The 18,147-nt window shown below is 46.6% G+C and overlaps 1 protein-coding gene across 1 annotated transcript; it reads left to right on the top strand.

Moving 5' to 3' along the window:
- Positions 1-2,621: 2,621 nt before the first annotated feature.
- On the top strand, positions 2,622-16,589 carry LOC117054464 (sulfotransferase 6B1-like). Its single transcript, XM_033163328.1, has 6 exons — positions 2,622-2,787; positions 6,406-6,590; positions 10,526-10,652; positions 13,366-13,460; positions 15,192-15,375; positions 16,399-16,589. Exons 1-6 carry the CDS (start codon positions 2,643-2,645, stop codon positions 16,515-16,517), a joined length of 855 nt encoding a protein of 284 aa, XP_033019219.1. The 5' UTR covers positions 2,622-2,642; the 3' UTR covers positions 16,518-16,589.
- Positions 16,590-18,147: the final 1,558 nt, after the last annotated feature.

Here is an 18,147-nt window from a genome sequence, read left to right as displayed (position 1 = left end):
ATTAGGAGGAAAAGGGGGGAAGAGGTGGAGGGGGGAAAAGATGGGTGGGGGTAGAGACGGGTGACAATGTTTCTATTTTACTTAATATATATAGGGTTTGGTGTCAGCGTTGCTTGTTCAGGTTCTCTGCTGTTCGCTTGTGTTCCTTTGGTGGCGAGAGAGGTTGGGGTTGGCCTAGGGTGTGGTTGTTCATTTGTGGTTGGCTGTGGTGGTCTTTGTTTTCATGTGTGAGTGGGGTGGGTGGGTGTTTTCGATCAGGTTAGCCATATTGATTTGTATGCTGTTGGTGGATTTTTGTCATTGTCTTGTTGGGCTGTGTGTGTGATAAAAGGGAGCCATACCGGGATGAAGGCGTCTTCTTCTATTTGTCCCCGTGTCAGTTTCAGCTTATTGGTTAATTTTTCTAGAAAGGCTGTTTCCCATACTATTTGGTACCACTGGTCCATGCTTACTCCTGACAGGTCTCTCCAGTGTCTGGTTATGATGTTTCTGGCTGCTGAGAGTAGGTGGCTTATGAGTTCTTTGTGGTGTAAGTGGAAGATGTTTAGTAAGGCCAATTCTGGGGTGATTTCTAATACTTGTGTAAGGACGTTCAGTGGTTGCTCATGAGTAAAGCGCCAGACGCAGAACTTCTAAAAACTAAGTTCTTTATTGTGCACATCTATGTACAGTGGAGCTAAAGATCAAACGTCCATCTCATCCATCTGCAGAGTCCAGGAATGAAGTCTTCCGGTTCTTTGTCCAGCAAAAAAGCCGCGGGATTCTAAACCCACGCCTCCCCCTTCTGCGTCCTTCCTGCCTGTGCCCTCAGAGCGTGGGAACCTGACCCCGTTCCCAGCTTTCCCCTCGGTGTTGAGGCTCCGCGATCCTCTCAGAGCCCCTGCACCGCCTTCCTGCCTCTGACTCCCCCTCCCCGCTAGAGGAATGGTCGCTTCCGGTGCTGTCTGGGGAGGAGGAGCTAGTAAACAGTTTAGGGGGTTCTCTGTACTGTAAACGCTCCTGCGACCCTTCCAGCCGTGGGGAGGGGGGTTTCCTGACAACTTGCTTTGTTGTTTTACATATTTCTCGTATGGTTGTTGTCGAGAATAGTTGGATTTTGGGGCACTTTGACGTTGGCCCCAACTTCTAAGCTTACCCTACCTTCTGGGCCCCCCGGAATTTAGCACCAACAACCTGCTTCTCTGGAAGGGAAGAGAGGAATTGCAGGGCAAATGCCAGGAAATGTAGGCTTAAAAGCAGGGCTTTGTTTTCCAGCTGGAACTCAGTTCTGGAACCTCTCAGGTGGGCACCATTGCCATTCTAACAAGAGAGGTGTTCGTGGTGAGTCCTGGAGCTTCTTTTTCTAGAGAAATGGCACTGCTCAAAAGGTTGTGCTTCAGACCCTCCAAGTGTCCCTATTTTCCAGGGATAGTCCTGAATTTACGGAAGTCATCCTGGTTTCTAATTTGATCCCAGAATGTCCCGCTTTTCCTTAGGACGTCCCAATTTTCATCGGAGAAATGTTGGAAGGGTACGGTAGGAAATCCCTATGGAGCTATCCGAACCCTGAGCCATCTGAAGGCAGCCCTGTATAGGGAAGTTTTAAAATCTTTAATGTTTTATTATGTTCATATATATATATATATATATATATATATATATATATATATATATATATATATATATATATATATAGGAAGCTGCCCAGAGTAGCTGGGGCAACTCAGTCAGATGGGCAGAATAATAATAATAATAATAATAATAATAATAATAATAATAATAATAATAATAATAGAATAGGACATCCTTCTTTTGATCGGAGAAATGTTGGAGGGTAGGCTCCTATCCTCGCTGGCTAGGGATGGGCAAAATTGGCAGTTTCAGTTATCTAAGCTGCTTATTTTTTTCATTGAGATCTGCCCTCAATGCTATCATGGGCAGCAATTACATCCTTTGAACTTAGGAAAATGCCTTGTATTGACTCCATTGGGTCCATCTAGCTCCATAGTGTCCACACTGACCGGCAGCATCTCTCCAGGCTTGGAGATGGTGGGGGTTGAGCCCCGGACCTGCCTACCAAAAGCAGGTGCTGTGCCACCAAGCTACGACCCTGCAGGAGAGTGTGCTTGCTGCTGGGCACCGCAAATTCTCCAACTTCATTTCCTCCTTCAAGATTTACTGTGACAGGAGAGAACACAGTGCATTTCTACAGAGCTATGGTGCTATTAAGGACACGCGCAAACACACACTCATTAGGAACTCATTAACCTCCTGAGACAACACGCCACTCACACTAAGAGCCTCATTTGTTAATGAGTGCACCGCAGTCATTTGTGCAGTTACAATCCTGGTTATTTTCCACTGTTGCGTTTTCGCTCATTTATGTGCCAGAAGCCAAGTTTCAGTGCACCAGATCCCCCCCCCCCCCCGGAATTGCTGCTTATCTGGATAACCTTTCTGTTGCTTTGCATTTATTGTAATCCATAAAGATAAGCCCCCAAATGCCTCTTCGAGATGTTACAAAGTGCATAAATGGGTCTTTTCCAGCTCCTCTCTTGCTCAGTCGCTGCTAATAATCGCCCAGCTGGCCAGAGGTTTCCTCCTCTCCTAGTTTGGGAAGAAGCGCCCAGTTCGACGGAGACCCCTCCAAGACGGCCTTACAGATGTCGTCCTGCAGTGAAGACGATCTCATGCACACTTTCAATGGCATCACTTTCACCATCAGGACTTCGCCCGAGCTCTTAAAATCCCTGGACACGTTTGACGCTAGAGAAGACGACATCCTCTTGGTTTCGTACCCAAAGTCTGGTAAAGTCTCGCTTGGTTTGGAACGGGGAAAGAATCCTTATCTACACCTTCTTATTCCAGGCTTAGTTAACTACCATGTTTCTCCTAAAATAAGACACCGTCTTATATATATTTTTGCTCAACAAAACACAGTATGGCTTATTTTCAGGGGATGTCTTATTTTAACCGTGTCGCATCGGTACGCTGCATAGCCACGCCTCTCCAGGCTGTTTTAATGGGAGGTACCACGTCACTATGGCTTATTTTCGGGGTATGGCTTATTTTTGGGGAACGGCTTATATTTCGCAAATGCATAGAAATCCTGCTATGGCTTATTTTATGGCTATGTCTTATTTTAGGAGAAACAGGGTAGAACAAGAAATTCTGCATGAGCGAGAGAAAGAGAGAAGTGGAGAAGAGAGGAAGTGGGATTGAGACCCAGAGTCTTAAGGGTGTACCCCATAAACTGCTTGCTCTTCTGCCGCCACCCCCTTCCCATGAAAACTTGACTTAACTCCGAGAAGCGATACCAAAATTAAACCGGAGACAGCTGCGGTGGTCTTGTTTGTTTATTTAAAGCATTTATATGCCGGTCTTTTGCCCAAAAGCCTTCCCGAACCAGTAGCGGGACAGTCCCTACCCCTCACGCTTACAATTTAAAATACACGGCACATGAGGAAAAAGGGATGGGGAGGGAGGAGGAAAAATGCAGGTTGTTGCGCCTGTTCTTAAGGTCACAGTTCTTATAATATAGTCCTGTGTAGTTCTGTCTACAGGAATACTGGCTGTCTTTGAAAATAGCCCCCTATGTTCCAATCAGATGTGGTTTTTGATGACTCATGGTGGGATCACGAGAGCATGGTAGTTCATGTGCAAAAGTATAGTCGGTATTAAATCCGCATTTGTTTTGAACCCTCTAGGAAAGGGTTGTTTAAAATAACTTGACTTTTTCCCCCCACCCCAACCCCTGGCATGACTGGATTAGTCAGCTGGAAGACTTAATTGCTTAGTAAGTGTGCAATTAATCAACTCAAACATTAACGGGCAGCGTTAAGGATACATGAGTTAATCATGCAAGTCATTGGCCTCGCTGTCGATTGTCGGAAGCAATTAACAGTGTATGAGATCAAACTTTGTTCATAGAGTCAATCAATGACTCCATCATGACAATGCTGGGTCAGAGACACAATGCTTTTCCCGTTTCTGAGCATTGCTGGTGCAAAGATTGCTGTTGCACTCAGGATCTTCTTCTTCTTCTTCTTCTTCTTCTTCTTCTTCTTCTTCTTCTTCTCCTTCTCCTTCTCCTTCTCCTTCTCCTTCTCCTTCTCCTTATTAGCTTCCCATAAGTAGCTCACTGGCCACTGTGAGAACAGGATGCTAGGTAAGATGTTCTAAAAGAGTGTTCCCCAAACTTCGGCCTCCAGTTGTTTTTGGACTACATTCCCCATCATCCCTGACCACTGGTCCTGCTAGCTAGGGATGATGGGAATTGTGGTCCAAAAACAGCTGGAGACCCAAGTTTGGGAAACACTGGGCCAAAGCATAACATGCTAAAGGCCCGGTAGAATAACTGATGGCGTTATATATGTTCGTTCTTCTTTTAGTACTGAAGTAGTCTTGGAGGTGCGGGAACGGCCTTTAAAAGATTCGGCAAAGCAGGTTTGCGTGGGTACACCAGCCATGAGGTGCAGTGAGGCCTCAGGGCAGCAGGTTCCCAAGGATAGGCCCTGCTCACTGAGTGGCAGAATCCCTCTGCCACCCACTTGCCCTGCTGCCTCTGCTGCCCGAGCTGGTGAGATTTCAGTGAGATCTTGCGTGAGATCTTGCGAGATTTCTCACGACATCCTGCCAGAAGATAACCTTGGGTTAGCAAATATTTGAAACTAATAAACAAATATTGGGATGCAGAACTGTCTGCAGAACTGTGCCGGACAATAAATTAGCCACCACGCCACACAGATAAGAGAGGCGCGGAGGTGCGAGAGGCTGTGAGGCTTAAAAATGGCAAATTGATGTGGAGAACTGAACTCAAGAGCGGGAAAATGAGAAACTGATAAAGATTGAAATTGATGGAGCTACTTCTCCCTGTTGTTGTTCAGTCGTTCAGTCGTGTCCGACTCTTCGTGACCCCATGGACCAGAGCACGCCAGGCACGCCTATCCTTCACTGCCTCTCACAGTTTGGCCAAACTCATGTTAGTAGCTTCGAGAACACTGTCCAACCATCTCATCCTCTGTCGTCCCCTTCTCCTTGTGCCCTCCATCTTTCCCAACATCAGGGTCTTTTCCAGGGAGTCTTCTCTTCTCATGAGGTGGCCAAAGTACTGGAGCCTCAACTTCAGGATCTGTCCTTCTAGTGAGCACTCAGAGCTGATTTCTTTGAGAATGGATAGGTTTGATCTTCTTGCAGTCCATGGGACTCTCAAGAGTCTCCTCCCTAGCTAAAGGTAAAGGTAAAGGGACCCCTGACTGTTAGATCCAGTCGTGGCCGACCCTGGGGTCGCAGTGCTCATCTCGCATTACTGGCCAAGGGAGCCGGTGTACAGCTTCCAGGTCACGTGGCCAGCATGACTAAGCAGCTTCTGGCAAACCAGAGCAGTGCACAGAAATGCCGTTTACCTTCCCACCGGAGCGGTACCTATTTATCTACTTGCACTGCATGCTTTCAAACTGCTAGGTTGGCAGTCTCCCTAGCTAGTACTGAGCTATTGCAAGTGACTTTCAAGGTTCCTCTTGCACAGTAATTTTGAGGAGCAGCCTCACGTGCACAGCAGTTTGAGGAATGCTCTCCTCCTGCCCCAAGGGGGGGAGGGTTTAGGAACCATATCCCTTCCCAGTTAGGACAGGATGAGCTCCCACTATCAGTAAATGTACAGGGAGCCCTTTAAAAACGAAAGAGCCTGCAAAACCTTGCTTCTTTCTCTTGTGGAGCAAATTCCAGCATTCAGTATTTTCTTCTTCTCTTCTTCAGAAATGAAATCGACCAGATCCAAAGTTGCTAGTCAAACAAACCCATCCTTTTACTTCCTTAGCGACTGCGATGATACGCTTTCCCCGGGGACATCAGCTTCATTGCCCTTTAGAGAGGAGCATCTTCAGATTACAGGTGAAATTCGAAAAATTAGAATATCATGGAAAAGTCCATATATGTAAGCAATTGTTTTCATTAGCTACTGGAGTTTAATATATGAGATAGATCATGACACGCAACGCGAGATATGTCAAGACTTTGTTCGTTATCATTTTGATGATTATGGCTTACAGCTGATGAAAACCCCAAAGTTGAGATTGTTAATTTGGGGTTCTCATCAGCTGTACGCCATAGTCATAACAATTATAACAAATAAAGGCTTGACATATCTCGCTTTGCATGTCATGGAGTCTATCTCATATATTAGTTTCACCTTTTAAGTTGAATTACTGAAGGAAATGAACCTTTCCACGATATTATAATTTTTCGAGTTTCCCCTGTAAGCTCGCTAATGTTACTAGTCCTCAATCTGCCGGCCTGGAGGCAATTATTTCTTATCCCTTGCAATTAGACTGTTTATGGTCCTCCTGTGTACATAAGCTCCATAACCCAGTTTATCAAGCAATATATATTTGCCAGTATTGTTCATGCTTTTCTCCTTTCCCGCAGGCACTCACTGGCTTGCTGAGATCCTCATGCACCTGTACGCACCCAGAGTGTCTTTAACATCCCCAATTGAATTTGGAGATCTTTCCAAACTGGACCAACTGGACCGTCTTTCAGGCAAGAGAATCATTCCAACCCACCTGGACGGGAACATGCTACCACCCGCATTTACACTCAAGCAATGTAAGGTGAGATATGGGCAAGGTATTATTTCAGGCACTGGGGAGGAGATTTTTTTTTTTAAAAAAAGGGTTCCCGAATGAGCCTCCCAATGAAATCTGGTAGGCAGCCCTGGTTATGCAGCTGGGTACGCATCTTGATCTCAAAATGATATATAAGTATTTCTGGCTTGAGAGCAGTACATGTGAAAAGGATCTAGGAGTCTTGGTAGACCATAAACTTGACATGAGTGTGATGCAGCAGCTAAAAAAGTCAATGCAATTCTGGGCTGCATCAATAGGAGTATAGCATCTAGATCAAGGGAAGTAATAGTACCACTGTATTCCGCTCTGGTCAGACCTCACCTGGAGTACTGTGTCCAGTTCTGGGCACCACAGTTCAAGAAGGATACTGACAAGCTGGAACGTGTCCAGAGGAGGGCAACCAAAATGGTCAAAGGCCTGGAAACGATGCCTTATGAGGAACGGCTTAGAGAGCTGGGTATGTTTAGCCTGGAGAAGAGAAGGTTAAGGGGTGATATGATAGCCATGTTCAAATATATAAAAGGATGTCATATAGAGGAGGGAGAAAGGTTGTTTTCTGCTGCTCCAGAGAAGCGGACACGGGGCAATGGATTCAAACTACAAGAAAGAAGATTCCACCTAAACATGAGGAAGAACTTCCTGACAGTAAGAGCTGTTCGACAGTGGAATTTGCTGCCGAGGAGTGTGGTGGAGTCTCCTTCTTTGGAGGTCTTTAAGCGGAGGCTTGACAGCCATCTGTCAGGAATGCTTTGATGGCGTTTCCTGCTTGGCAGGGGGTTGGACTGGATGGCCCTTGTGGTCTCTTCCAACTCTAGGATTCTATGATTCTATGATTCTAAGTATTTTTCTAATATACATATACTTATTAATTTTTGCATATATTTTTCAAATACCACATAACATCTCTTCTTATCTTATACGGTGTTTTGGCTAAAAGCCTAGGACTTCCATCAACTCCATCTAATGGTTTTCAATCTTCGTCACTTACTCCTGCATTTCATTATTTTCACTGTTACTTTTAATAGTCCATAACTAATAATCCTTTCCGTATATTTTCCCTGCAATGTTTCATACAGTCCTCCTTACAAAACTTCTTGCAATCCTACTAGCGTAGTCAATTGTTTACAGTTGGTTTTCAATATTTTCTCCAATCTTCTAAGAACTTCTGGTCTCCCCGGTTTCGAATTCTCCCTGTCATCTTATCCAATTCTGCGTAGTCCATTAGTTTCATCAGCCACTCCTCTTTTGTCGGTAATTCTTCTTGCCTCCATTTCTGTGCCAACAGTACTCTTGCAGCCACTGTAGCATATAAAAACAATTTATTATCTTGTCTATTAATATCTTCGCCAACAATACAAAGTAAAAACACTTCTGGTTTTTTTTTTAAAATAAATGTATATTTCAACATCTTTTTCATCTCATTATATATCATTTCCCAGAAGTTTTTCACTTTCTTACATTCCCATGCAAATTTTTACAAGCCTCCCCAATTTCTGCTGAGCACTGTATGAGATTCCTCGGGTCTCTTCAAGGGAGAAATAAGGCGCAGCAGAGTCTGCATTATTTTTGAAATATGGTTTATTAAAACCTATTTACAACTTGAATGCAGATGAAGGGAGTGCAGAGCTTACAGCAGGAGCAGTCTGTCCTTCCTCGCCCCCCGGCATTGCATTCAGAGCCACCCCACAAGCTGCCTCTGCTTCCCGCCTCCACAGCACCCCACTGAATCCTGCCTCATTCCTTCCCAGCAAACCTTGAGCTTTCAAAAAGGACAACTTTTCCTGTGACATCATGCCCCCATCACCTTGGTGACCTGCCAATTCTGCTGTTTCTTTCCACTCCTGGGGATGGGGTGGGGACAGTTCTTTTGCATTGCCAGTGGTCCTTAATGGCTCAATACAGTTGTACCTTGGAAGTCGAACGGAATCCGTTCCGGAAGTCCATTCGACTTCCAAAACGTTTGGAAACTAAATTGCGGCTTCCGATTGGCTGTGGGAAGCTCCTGCAGCCAATCAGAAGCCACGGAAGCCCTGTCGGATGTCCGGGTTCCAAAAGAACGTTCGCAAACTGGAACAATCACTTCCAGTTTTGTGGCATTTGAGAGCCAAAACATTTGACTTGCAAGGCGTTCGACTTCTGAGGTGCGACTGTGCTTGGTTCCTCATTGTTCCTTAATGGTGCTGCACTCAGGTAACCCGGCCAGGCTGGTTTGCATAAGCTAATTTATTGTCTGGCACAGTTCTGCAGCTTGCATTTTCCCTTTGTATCCCAAATATTATCTAAATACTACTGTTTATTAGTTTCTAATATTTGCTAACAGACTCTGGAACCCTAGCTGTAACAATATGTTAACAGAAAACCTTGGGTGGTATTCAAGCAAAGTTTTACTCAGGGTAGACCCACTGAAATGTATGATGGGAGTGGGGGCTGGACTAGATGATTCTCAGGATCCCTTCCAACTCTACAATTCGATGAATCGATGATTCTATCATCAGGACTAAGGGCTCAGACATACTTCATTTTGTTCCCCGATTTGTAGTAGCAGGCCTGTGCTTTCCAGGGTTTGAGTGAGGTCACTCTGCTTTCCCTGCCGTTTACTGCTGAATCAGAACAAACATAAATCCGCAAAAAAAAACTGATTGACGTTTGTTCCGGTTCAGCGATAAACAGTAGGTTTCCTTGGTGGGACGAAAAACCCCAAACGCTCAGATGTGTTGCTGAGAAGCATGCATGAGAGCCAGTGTGGTGTAGTGGTTAAGAGCGGTAGACTCGTAATCTGGGGAACCGGGTTCGAGTCTCCATTCCTCCACATGCAGCTTCTGGGTGACCTTGGGCTAGTCACACTTCTCTGAAGTCTCTCAGCCCCACTCACCTCACAGCGTGTTTGTTGTGGGGGAGGAAGGGAAAGGGAGAATGTGAGCTGCTTTGAGACTCCTTCGGGTGGTGATAAAGCGGGATATCAAATCCAAATCCAAACTCTTTGTGCGCCTGCACGCACAACTTGCGGCACAAAAGGAAGTCTGGATGAGCCTTTAGCTACGATCAATCGTTTCAACAGGTTTGCTTTGAGTAAAACTTATCTCTGCTGTGATTTGGGGGGAAGACAGTAGCTCAGTGGTAGAATTCACACTTCGCCTTGCAGGAAGTCCCAAGATCAATTCCTGGCAGCTCCGAGTCTCCAAAACTCACCGCTAGTCAGTATAGCCTTCGGCAACCCGGTGTTCTCCAAATGTTTTGGACTATAACTCCCATCAGCCTCTGCCAGCATGGTCATTGATTGGGGATGATGGGACTTGTAGTCCAACAACACAAGTCGGGGGTGTGTGTAGAGATCATATTGAGCACTAGCTGGTGGCTGATGCTCCTTGGGACCGATGTGGCAGATGTTAGGCAGGGGTCGGCAAGGTTTACCTCGCCTGGGCCGGTTCACTCCAGCGGAGATCCCTCCGTGGGCCGGATCGTGCCCCCCCCGATTTTCAGCGTCTGCATCTGCACAAACATGATTTTCGGCGTCTGCACATACGCAGACGCAATTTCCGGCACCACGGAAGCGAGTCTCCGCGTGCTGCGCTAAACCGGCACAGCTAAGCAAGGCCAAGGCGCAGGGACTCGTCGAGTGGGTGGCTCGGTTCGGGGGTGGCTCGTGGGCTGCTTAAACGACCCCGTGGGCCGCTTGTGGCCCATGGGCCTTAGGTTGCCTACCCCTGTGCTAGGGAGACCAGGAGTTGGTGACTCCATAGTCAATGATAGGCAGATTGTACAACCTGACTGATTGTAAGAAGGCAGGCAAGTGGGGCATTGAGGGTGGTGGAGGCGATGCCCCATTCATTCTAACTGAGCAGCTTCCCAGTGGCCTGACATGGTAATAGAGCACCTTCCGAGATGTCACTGCCTTATTAACGTGTTGTCTTCGTTTGTAGGCTATCTACATTATCAGAAACCCAAAAGACATTGCGGTTTCCATGTATCATTATTACAGAGACAATCCGAACCTCCCCACCATCGATTCCTGGCCTGTTTTCCTGGAGATGTTCTTAAGAGGAGACGGTAAGAAGACTGAATAGTACCTTTCCTCTCTCTCTCTCGCCTTGCAAATTCTAGTGCATAGTGGCAACCCCCCAGTGAAAATAATGCGAATTTCCCCTCCGTGGTGGCTGGTTGTATTGCTGCAAAGGAGAGAGGAAGTTAAATGCTTCTGAGGACCAGTTGCAGGAGACCTCCGGAGGAGCTAGTGCTCTTGTGCTCTAATCCTGCTTACTGGTTTCCCACGGGCATCTGGCTGGCCAAGGTGAGAACGGGATACTAGACCAGATGGGCCATTGGCCTGATCCAGTGGGTGTTCCTTATGCTCCTGTTTGCCCAAGAGATCATCACCTGGGTTATTGGCTTCGGTTTCCTGCTTGCTCCCCAGAAGCTCCAAGTCCTTAGAAGGTTTTTGGACTTGTAAATGTAGAAACCCCCTACCTTAGGTTGGCTATTCTGGAACGTCAGATCCAAGTTCTGAAGACTACAAGGCAGACACTTTGATTGCAGCTGCATTAACCCTCGGCTGAGGTCAAGGGCACGAGGCCCTCGTTCCTGTTATCAAAACATTGGCCGCACCGTTTTACTGCGTGGCTGTAAAAAAATAAATAAAAAATTCTCCCACAAAGCTGGAGATCCAAAGATCAACCGAGCCACAAATTGAATTGGTGTCATTAACAAAGGAATGCAAACTGACGCTGTGATTTGTACAGTAGTATAAAGGATCAAAATAGTAAATTGAAATGTGACTTGAGATGTATTCCTTCCTTTTCGTACCTTCGCTGTCCGTGGACTTGATTTGGCTTAAAAGCGAGCAAAGCTGGATAAGACAAGCGGTCCGTTTAAGGCAGAGTTGGGGAATGTTTTATTTTTATTTATTCAATTCCTATGCTACCTTTCGTGGGGACCCAGGTGGCGCTGTGGGTTAAACCACATAGTCTAGGGCTTGCTGATCAGAAGATCGGTGGTTCGAATCCCTGCCACGGGGTGAGCTGCCGTTCTTTGGTCCCAGCTCCTGCCCACCTAGCAGTTCAAAAGCACGTCAAAGTGCAAGTAGATAAATAGGTACCACTCCGGCGGGAAGGTAAACGGCGTTTCCGTGTGCTGCTCTGGTTCGCCAGAAGCGGCTTAGTCATGCTGGCCACATGACCCGGAAGCTGTCTGCGGACAAACGCCGGCTCCCTCGGTCTATAGAGCGAGATGAGCGCCGCAACCCCAGAGTCGGACACGACTGGACCTGATGGTCAGGGGTCCCTTTACCTTATGCTACCTTTCATCCAAAGATCACAGGGCGGTTTACAATATAAAAACACACACAAAAAAAATACATGCCGTAAGAACAAACAGAAACAACATCACCCCTGCCCACAATATTATTATTATAGATGCTTCTGAACTCCAGTTCACATCAGCACCAGCCAATGGTAAGGGATGGTGGGAGTTGTAGTCCAATTGCATCTGGAAGGCTGCAGGTTCCATACTCTTGCCTGAAGGACTGGTAACTGGTTCATAGCAACAGAGAAAGTGTAAAGGGGGGGGGGGAGAGATCTATGGCCCTCTAAGATGTTGCTGTGCTACGATTTCAATCTGGCCCAGACAATATGGATAATGGGACTTATAGTGCAACATCTGGAGGGTGACATGCTCCCCACTCTTGTCCTAGACTATAGGACAAGGCTTTTTACTTTTGTTTTTAATCTGGTCTCTCCTCTCTGGTGGATTGCGTGGGCCCAAACAAACCACTGCCTTGTGGAATATCTTCGGGAGAAGAAAAGACTAAGGAGTATAAACCCTACAGAAATCCGGAGCAGAGTCCCTTAGAAGGTTGGATGGCTCCTTCTATGCCTCCTTTGGGCAAGTCCTGCAGCCCAGCTGGTGTCAAACGTCTTGCTCTGCTTTCCTTTGAATCACATCGGCGAGGTCGAGAGGGGAATCTTGTCGTCTGGGTATCCCAAGACCTCCATACACACTGACAAGGCTTGCCTCAATAAGATCTAGGCTTCTCCCTCTAATCCCACCGATTATCGCCAGGGACGATGACCGCATGAAATATCTACTGGTGGACGCCAACCCCTTGGTTTCATGTAGAGTGGCCACCTACATATTACAGGCCTTGAAACTCAGGACCACCTTTTTGGCCAACTTCCCTTAGCCTTAGTCTTATGTATATTCCCAACATGGACACTGTCGTCACGCCCGCTAGCGCTTTTTATTTGTTTTATCCAGTACGATTTTACTTCCAATTGTTTTAACTGTATCTGTTGTATAATCGTGTCAGGCTACTGCCTGGTCTTTTACTATGTGGTATGGTCATACGGCTAATACAATAAATAAATTGATTGATTGACAAGGCTTGCGCCCCAGGAACGTCACTTTGGTGCTGCTAACTCAGCAATTTCACTTCACCCTCAGAGGTTCCCTTCATTGTCTCTCGAGACAAACAGATGCCAGCAACCTCTCTGACTGGGTACTGAACACATGACAGCCTGAAAGGAGCCAAAATTTGACTGTGGTAATACATAATCTTTAGGAGGGCCTATCTTCCTCCTGTACGAGAATTTCATTCCATCCTTCTGGCTGTGCAGAGTTCGTGGAAATTTATTTATTTATTTTATTACATTGACACTCAACCTTTCCTCCAAAGAGCACAAGGTGTTGGACATTTTTCTCCCCTGCCCCATTTTATGCTCACGACAGAACCTCATTTAATAACCTCATTTTTGCTCTCCCTTCCTAGTTGTCTGCGGATCCTGGTTTGATCACGTCTTAAGCTGGGAGAAACACACCGATGACAAAAACACTCTGTTCCTGTTCTATGAAGATATGAAACAGGTAAAACCAAAATTTGCTTTTTTCCCAATTAGGAAGAGAGAAGCAAGGCAAATCTAAACTAAGCAAACTCCTAAATTCCCGTGAAAGTTTAATTTATGATGCTCAACTAGCAAACAGTTAAAATGCATTTATCCCACCTTTCCTCCAAAAAAAGATCAGAGTAGCATATTGTGACCCTCCCTCTACTTTGACCTGAATTGGGAGCGGGTGGCGCTGTGGTCTAAACCACTGAGCCTCTTGGGCTTGCTGATCAGAAGGTGGGCAGTTCGAATCCCTGCGACGGAGTGAGCTCCCGTTGCTCTGTCCCAGCTCCTGCCAACCTAGCAGTTCGAAAGCATGCCAGTGCAAGTAGATAAATAGGTACTGCTCTAGCGGGAAGCTAAATGGCATTTCCGTGCGCTCTGGTTTCCGTCACGGTGTTCTGTTGTGCCAGAAGCGGTTTAGTCATGCTGGCCACATGACCTGGAAAGCTGCCTGTGGACAAACGTCGGCCCCCTCGGCCTGAAAGCGAGATGAGCGCCGCAACTCCATAGTCACCTTTGACTGGATTTAACCATCCAGGGGCACTTTACCCTTTTGTTACTTTGACCTGAACAACAACCTTGCGAGGTAGGTTAGCCCCAAGGTTACCCAGTGAGTTTTGTGGCCGAGTAGGAATTTGAGTCCGTATAGTTAAAGCTATGGTTTTCCCAGTAGTAATGTACGGAAGTGAGAGCTGGACCATAAAGAAGGCTGATTGCCAAAGAATTGATGCTTTTGAATTATGGTGCTGGAGGAGACTCTTGAGAGTCCCATGGACTGCAAAAAGATCAAACCTATCCATTCTTAAAGAAATCAGCCCTGGGTGCTCACTAGAAGGACAGATCCTGAAGTTGAGGCTCCAGTACTTTGGCCACCTCATGAGAAGAGAAGACTGCCTAGAAAAGACCCTGATGTTGGGAAAGATGGAGGGCACAAGGAGAAGGGGACGACAGAGGATGAGATGGTTGGACAGTGTTCTTGAAGCAACTGGCATGAGTTTGGCCAAACTGCGAGAGGCAGTGAAGGATAGGCGTGCCTGGCGTGCTCTGGTCCATGGGGTCACGAAGAGTCGAACACGACTGAACGACTGAACAACAACAACAGGAATTTGAACCCAGGTGTCCTTTATTAAATGCCAACATGGCATCCCCAGAGGGAATAAATGTGGAATGTTAAGTTGTTCCCCCACTCATACGTCCTTGCAAGGTAGCTCCTGTGTTAATGCTGCCAGCAGAGCTTGGGCGATTCAGTACCAGGAAGATGGGTGGGAAGCTTTTGTTCTGCTCATCTTCATTTAGGCGTGACAACCAAGAAGTAGCTGAGTTCATTAGTGCTTCCTTCGTGGTACCGGTAATTCTGTAGAGCAGAAGTGAGAAATCTGTGGTCCTCCAGATATTATTGGACTCCCAACTCCCTTTACTTCCCTAGCAGCATGGCTACTGTACAAGGATGATGGGAGTTGTATTCCAGCAAAATCCAGAGACCCGCAGGCCCCCCACCCCTGGTGCATAGGATTACCGCCTCAGGTTCTTCCATTATTCAGTGCAAAATTGTTCCTGCTTCAAAAAACCCCCCACAAAACCCATAGTGCCTGCCCAGTCTTCGCTGAAAAGCACAAAAACGGCTACGATTTTGTGCGTTCCCCATTCACTTCAGTGGAGCAGGCGGCCACAGCAGCTCACCCCACCCTCTGCCCTTCGTGTCTCCCAGGATCTCCCAAAGGTTGTGAAGAAAGTCAGTGCCTTCCTGGCGCTCAACACCAGCGAGAGCAGGATCCACGAGATCTGCAAGAAATCCTCGTTCAGCGAGATGAAAACCAACACGGAGAAGGAGAACGATCCGAACCACACGGTCTGCGCGCTCACGTCCAACCGGAAGCTGGTATTCCGAAAAGGTAAGGGGAGGAGGAGGAGGGACGAGCAAAACTGGTCCATTTCTGCTTCTCCCACTTTCTCGTTTGTCCAGCCTGAAGTTCAGGCCACTTTATTGCTGCTGAGTTCGTTTGCATTTCTTTAAATAAATAAACAAATGTCCTCATGGAAACCTGCAATTTAGTGCACATTTCTGATAAATAGCCATGTTTACAAGCAATTTCCTTTCGCAGTGCCCTATGGAGCACTAGAATGACCAGCTGGTGGGATGCTAATGGCAGGATCCTCCGTTTACTCCCAGGGGCTGAGCTTTTCAGGTGAATGAGGACTCCAGCCCCCCTCCTCCTTTATCTCCCTTATCTTATCTTAATTTCCCTGCTTCTCTCGGGCTTGCCAACACTCCTATAATCCACCCAGCCAGTATTGCAGGACAAAGTGTCTGGGTTTATCTGAAGTCAAACAAGAGGCCAGACACAGCGAAGAAAACAAGGTGATACGCTGGGTACATCGTGAACAGGTGAAAGGGTTGACATAGTGGCAGCCCAAAGAAAACCTCAGCTGGAGGTGGTAGAGGCGAAAACGTAGGATGTCCCGAGTTCAGTGCCAGGGTGAAGTTTGCTCCGACGGCATGGCTGGGGTGGCAAGAGCCTTGGGGGCTGTGGAGCATAGTCAGCACTGAGCACATTGCACCAGTGAGCAAAAAAAGCAACAACAAGAAATATGATGTTTAGAGTTGGGAAGACATCTGGCTCAACCCACTGCTTAATGTAGGATCTGCAAGGCAGGATGTAGCTGCAGCAATCCAATCTGTACAGGGATTGGTTGGGAAAAAAAGAGAGGAATGGTGAGAGGCACCAGCTAGGGAACCCCCAAGGGAAAAAGGCTCAGAGCCAGGGGGCTGGTGGTGGAGCGACCATGAGTGGTCAGAGGGAGAAGACTGGAAGGAGGACGAGGCATTAGAAGCTGAAGAGGCAACAGGGTTTAGTGAGCAGTCAGAATCTGCGGCAGAGCGCAGTTTAATTTTTTTCCCATCGCTCCTTCTCTAGGTGCCGTCGGCGACTGGAAAAACCATTTCACTCCCAAACAGAACCGGATGTTCGAAGAGACATTTAACAAGAAAATGAAATTTAGCGAAGTGGCAAAACATCTTGTCTACGAGTTCTGATTGTGACGGCAACCAGCCACCAGCTGGCGACTGTATGGAAAAGTTTGTTGGGGGGGGGGGGTCTGTATATATTTTAAAAGGTTTGTATTCTCCAGATTTCGGGATTATGTCTCTTCTAAAGAGGAAAACGGAAGGCGTAAATGTGGGAACGGCGACAAAATGTTGCAGCGTAAAGTTTATCTGTCCATCATCTTAAGCCTCTTCACTCCATTTCACTTACCTCCATTTTCTGTTTCCTCCTCCTCCCTCCAAATAGTCTGTCCCCACTTGATCATTGGGGTTCCTGTTCCTTCTGTTTTTACAATGCTGCAAATGTTTGGGCTTTGATATCACCTGCTAATATTGCCTTCTTGTGTATTGGCAGTGGCAGTGTAGTGGTTAGAGCGCTGGACTCTGACCTGGGAGACCCACCCAGCCATAAAAGAGGCCTACTGCAAATGAGTCTGTCAAGCATGAAACTGACCACTTAAGAGGCTAAAATGAAAGTCATAGCACAAGGAAAAATTGTTTGGCCCTGGCAGGCATTGACAAATTGTGTGGGGTGTGTATGTGTGAATGGCACTTTCCCATAATGCCAAGTTTGCAGAACTAGATAGACATGTTTTGCTAATGAGAAGATTGGAAAACGTTTATTGAATATATGGGGGGGGGGGAATTGTGTACACTTGAAAACATTGGCAGCATTCAGATAAATTCAACAGTGTATATAAGTTTTGATGGATGCAATAACGGAATGCTGAATGGTTTTTGTAAAATATGCAGGGATTTATGATATGCAAAATGAACCATGGAAAGAGAAGAAGGGAAGTCGTTGATATTTTAAGGATGCTTAAATGAGTATTTTAAACTGTAAAACAGAAAATTTAATAAAAATTATATACAAAAAAGAAAAGAAAAAGAAATGCAAAATGCAGAAACGTAAGACTCCAGTTTCTATCTACAAAAAGGCAAAACTGTAAATGAGATGGGGAACCTGCGGCCATACTGAGGTTTGCTGGTCTCCATCACTGAGAACCTATGAAGAGTCTGCTGGATCAGGCCAATGGCCCATCTAGTCCAGCATCCTGTTCTCACAGTGGACAGCCAGATGCCTAATGAGAAGCCTGAGTGCAGGAGAACTCTCTCATCCCAGTTCCCAGCGATTCACAGCAGAGCTATCATGCCTAGTAATTATCCAAAACCCTTCCCTCCATCTAATCTTCTGAAGTCACCCAAATGGATGGCCACCACTGGCTCTTGTGGGAGTGAGTTCCACTGTCTAACTATGCACGGACCATTATCTCGGACCCTGGCCTATGCCGACTGCAGCTGATGGAAATAAAAACTCGGCAACATCCACAGGGTGAGAGGTAATGTGCCCCTCTGAGATCGGGCGAGTTCTTACGGTTAGACCGACCCCTCTTAGCCATTTATGGGGCCATGATGTGTGTGATGTCAATACCCCCAGCCTGCAGCCGCTTATCCGCACTTAGAATTCAATCCTTCTGCCACAGAGGATTTTAAAAAGAAAGCGGGGGGGGGGAGGAATATCGCTCCGCGGAGACTATTCCATTCACTCTGGCAGTCGTTTTTTATGATGGCGCCCGCAACCATTTAACAAATCGGCGTCACAAATTATAGCGGGGATGCC

This window comes from Lacerta agilis, chromosome 10 (assembly GCF_009819535.1).
Source record: "Lacerta agilis isolate rLacAgi1 chromosome 10, rLacAgi1.pri, whole genome shotgun sequence".
Taxonomy (NCBI): domain Eukaryota; kingdom Metazoa; phylum Chordata; class Lepidosauria; order Squamata; family Lacertidae; genus Lacerta; species Lacerta agilis.
Note: the sequence above shows the minus strand (reverse complement) of the source record. Positions and strands in the feature narration are given on the sequence as shown.

Excerpts from the sequence above, each read along its gene's own strand:
- LOC117054464 (XM_033163328.1), top strand. The coding sequence starts at position 2,643 with ATGTCGTCCTGCAGTGAAGACGATCTCATGCACACTTTCAATGGCATC. Across the intron at positions 13,461-15,191 it reads TCTATGAAGATATGAAACAG|GATCTCCCAAAGGTTGTGAA; the intron begins GTAAAACCAAAA and ends CGTGTCTCCCAG. Across the intron at positions 15,376-16,398 it reads GAAGCTGGTATTCCGAAAAG|GTGCCGTCGGCGACTGGAAA; the intron begins GTAAGGGGAGGA and ends CTCCTTCTCTAG.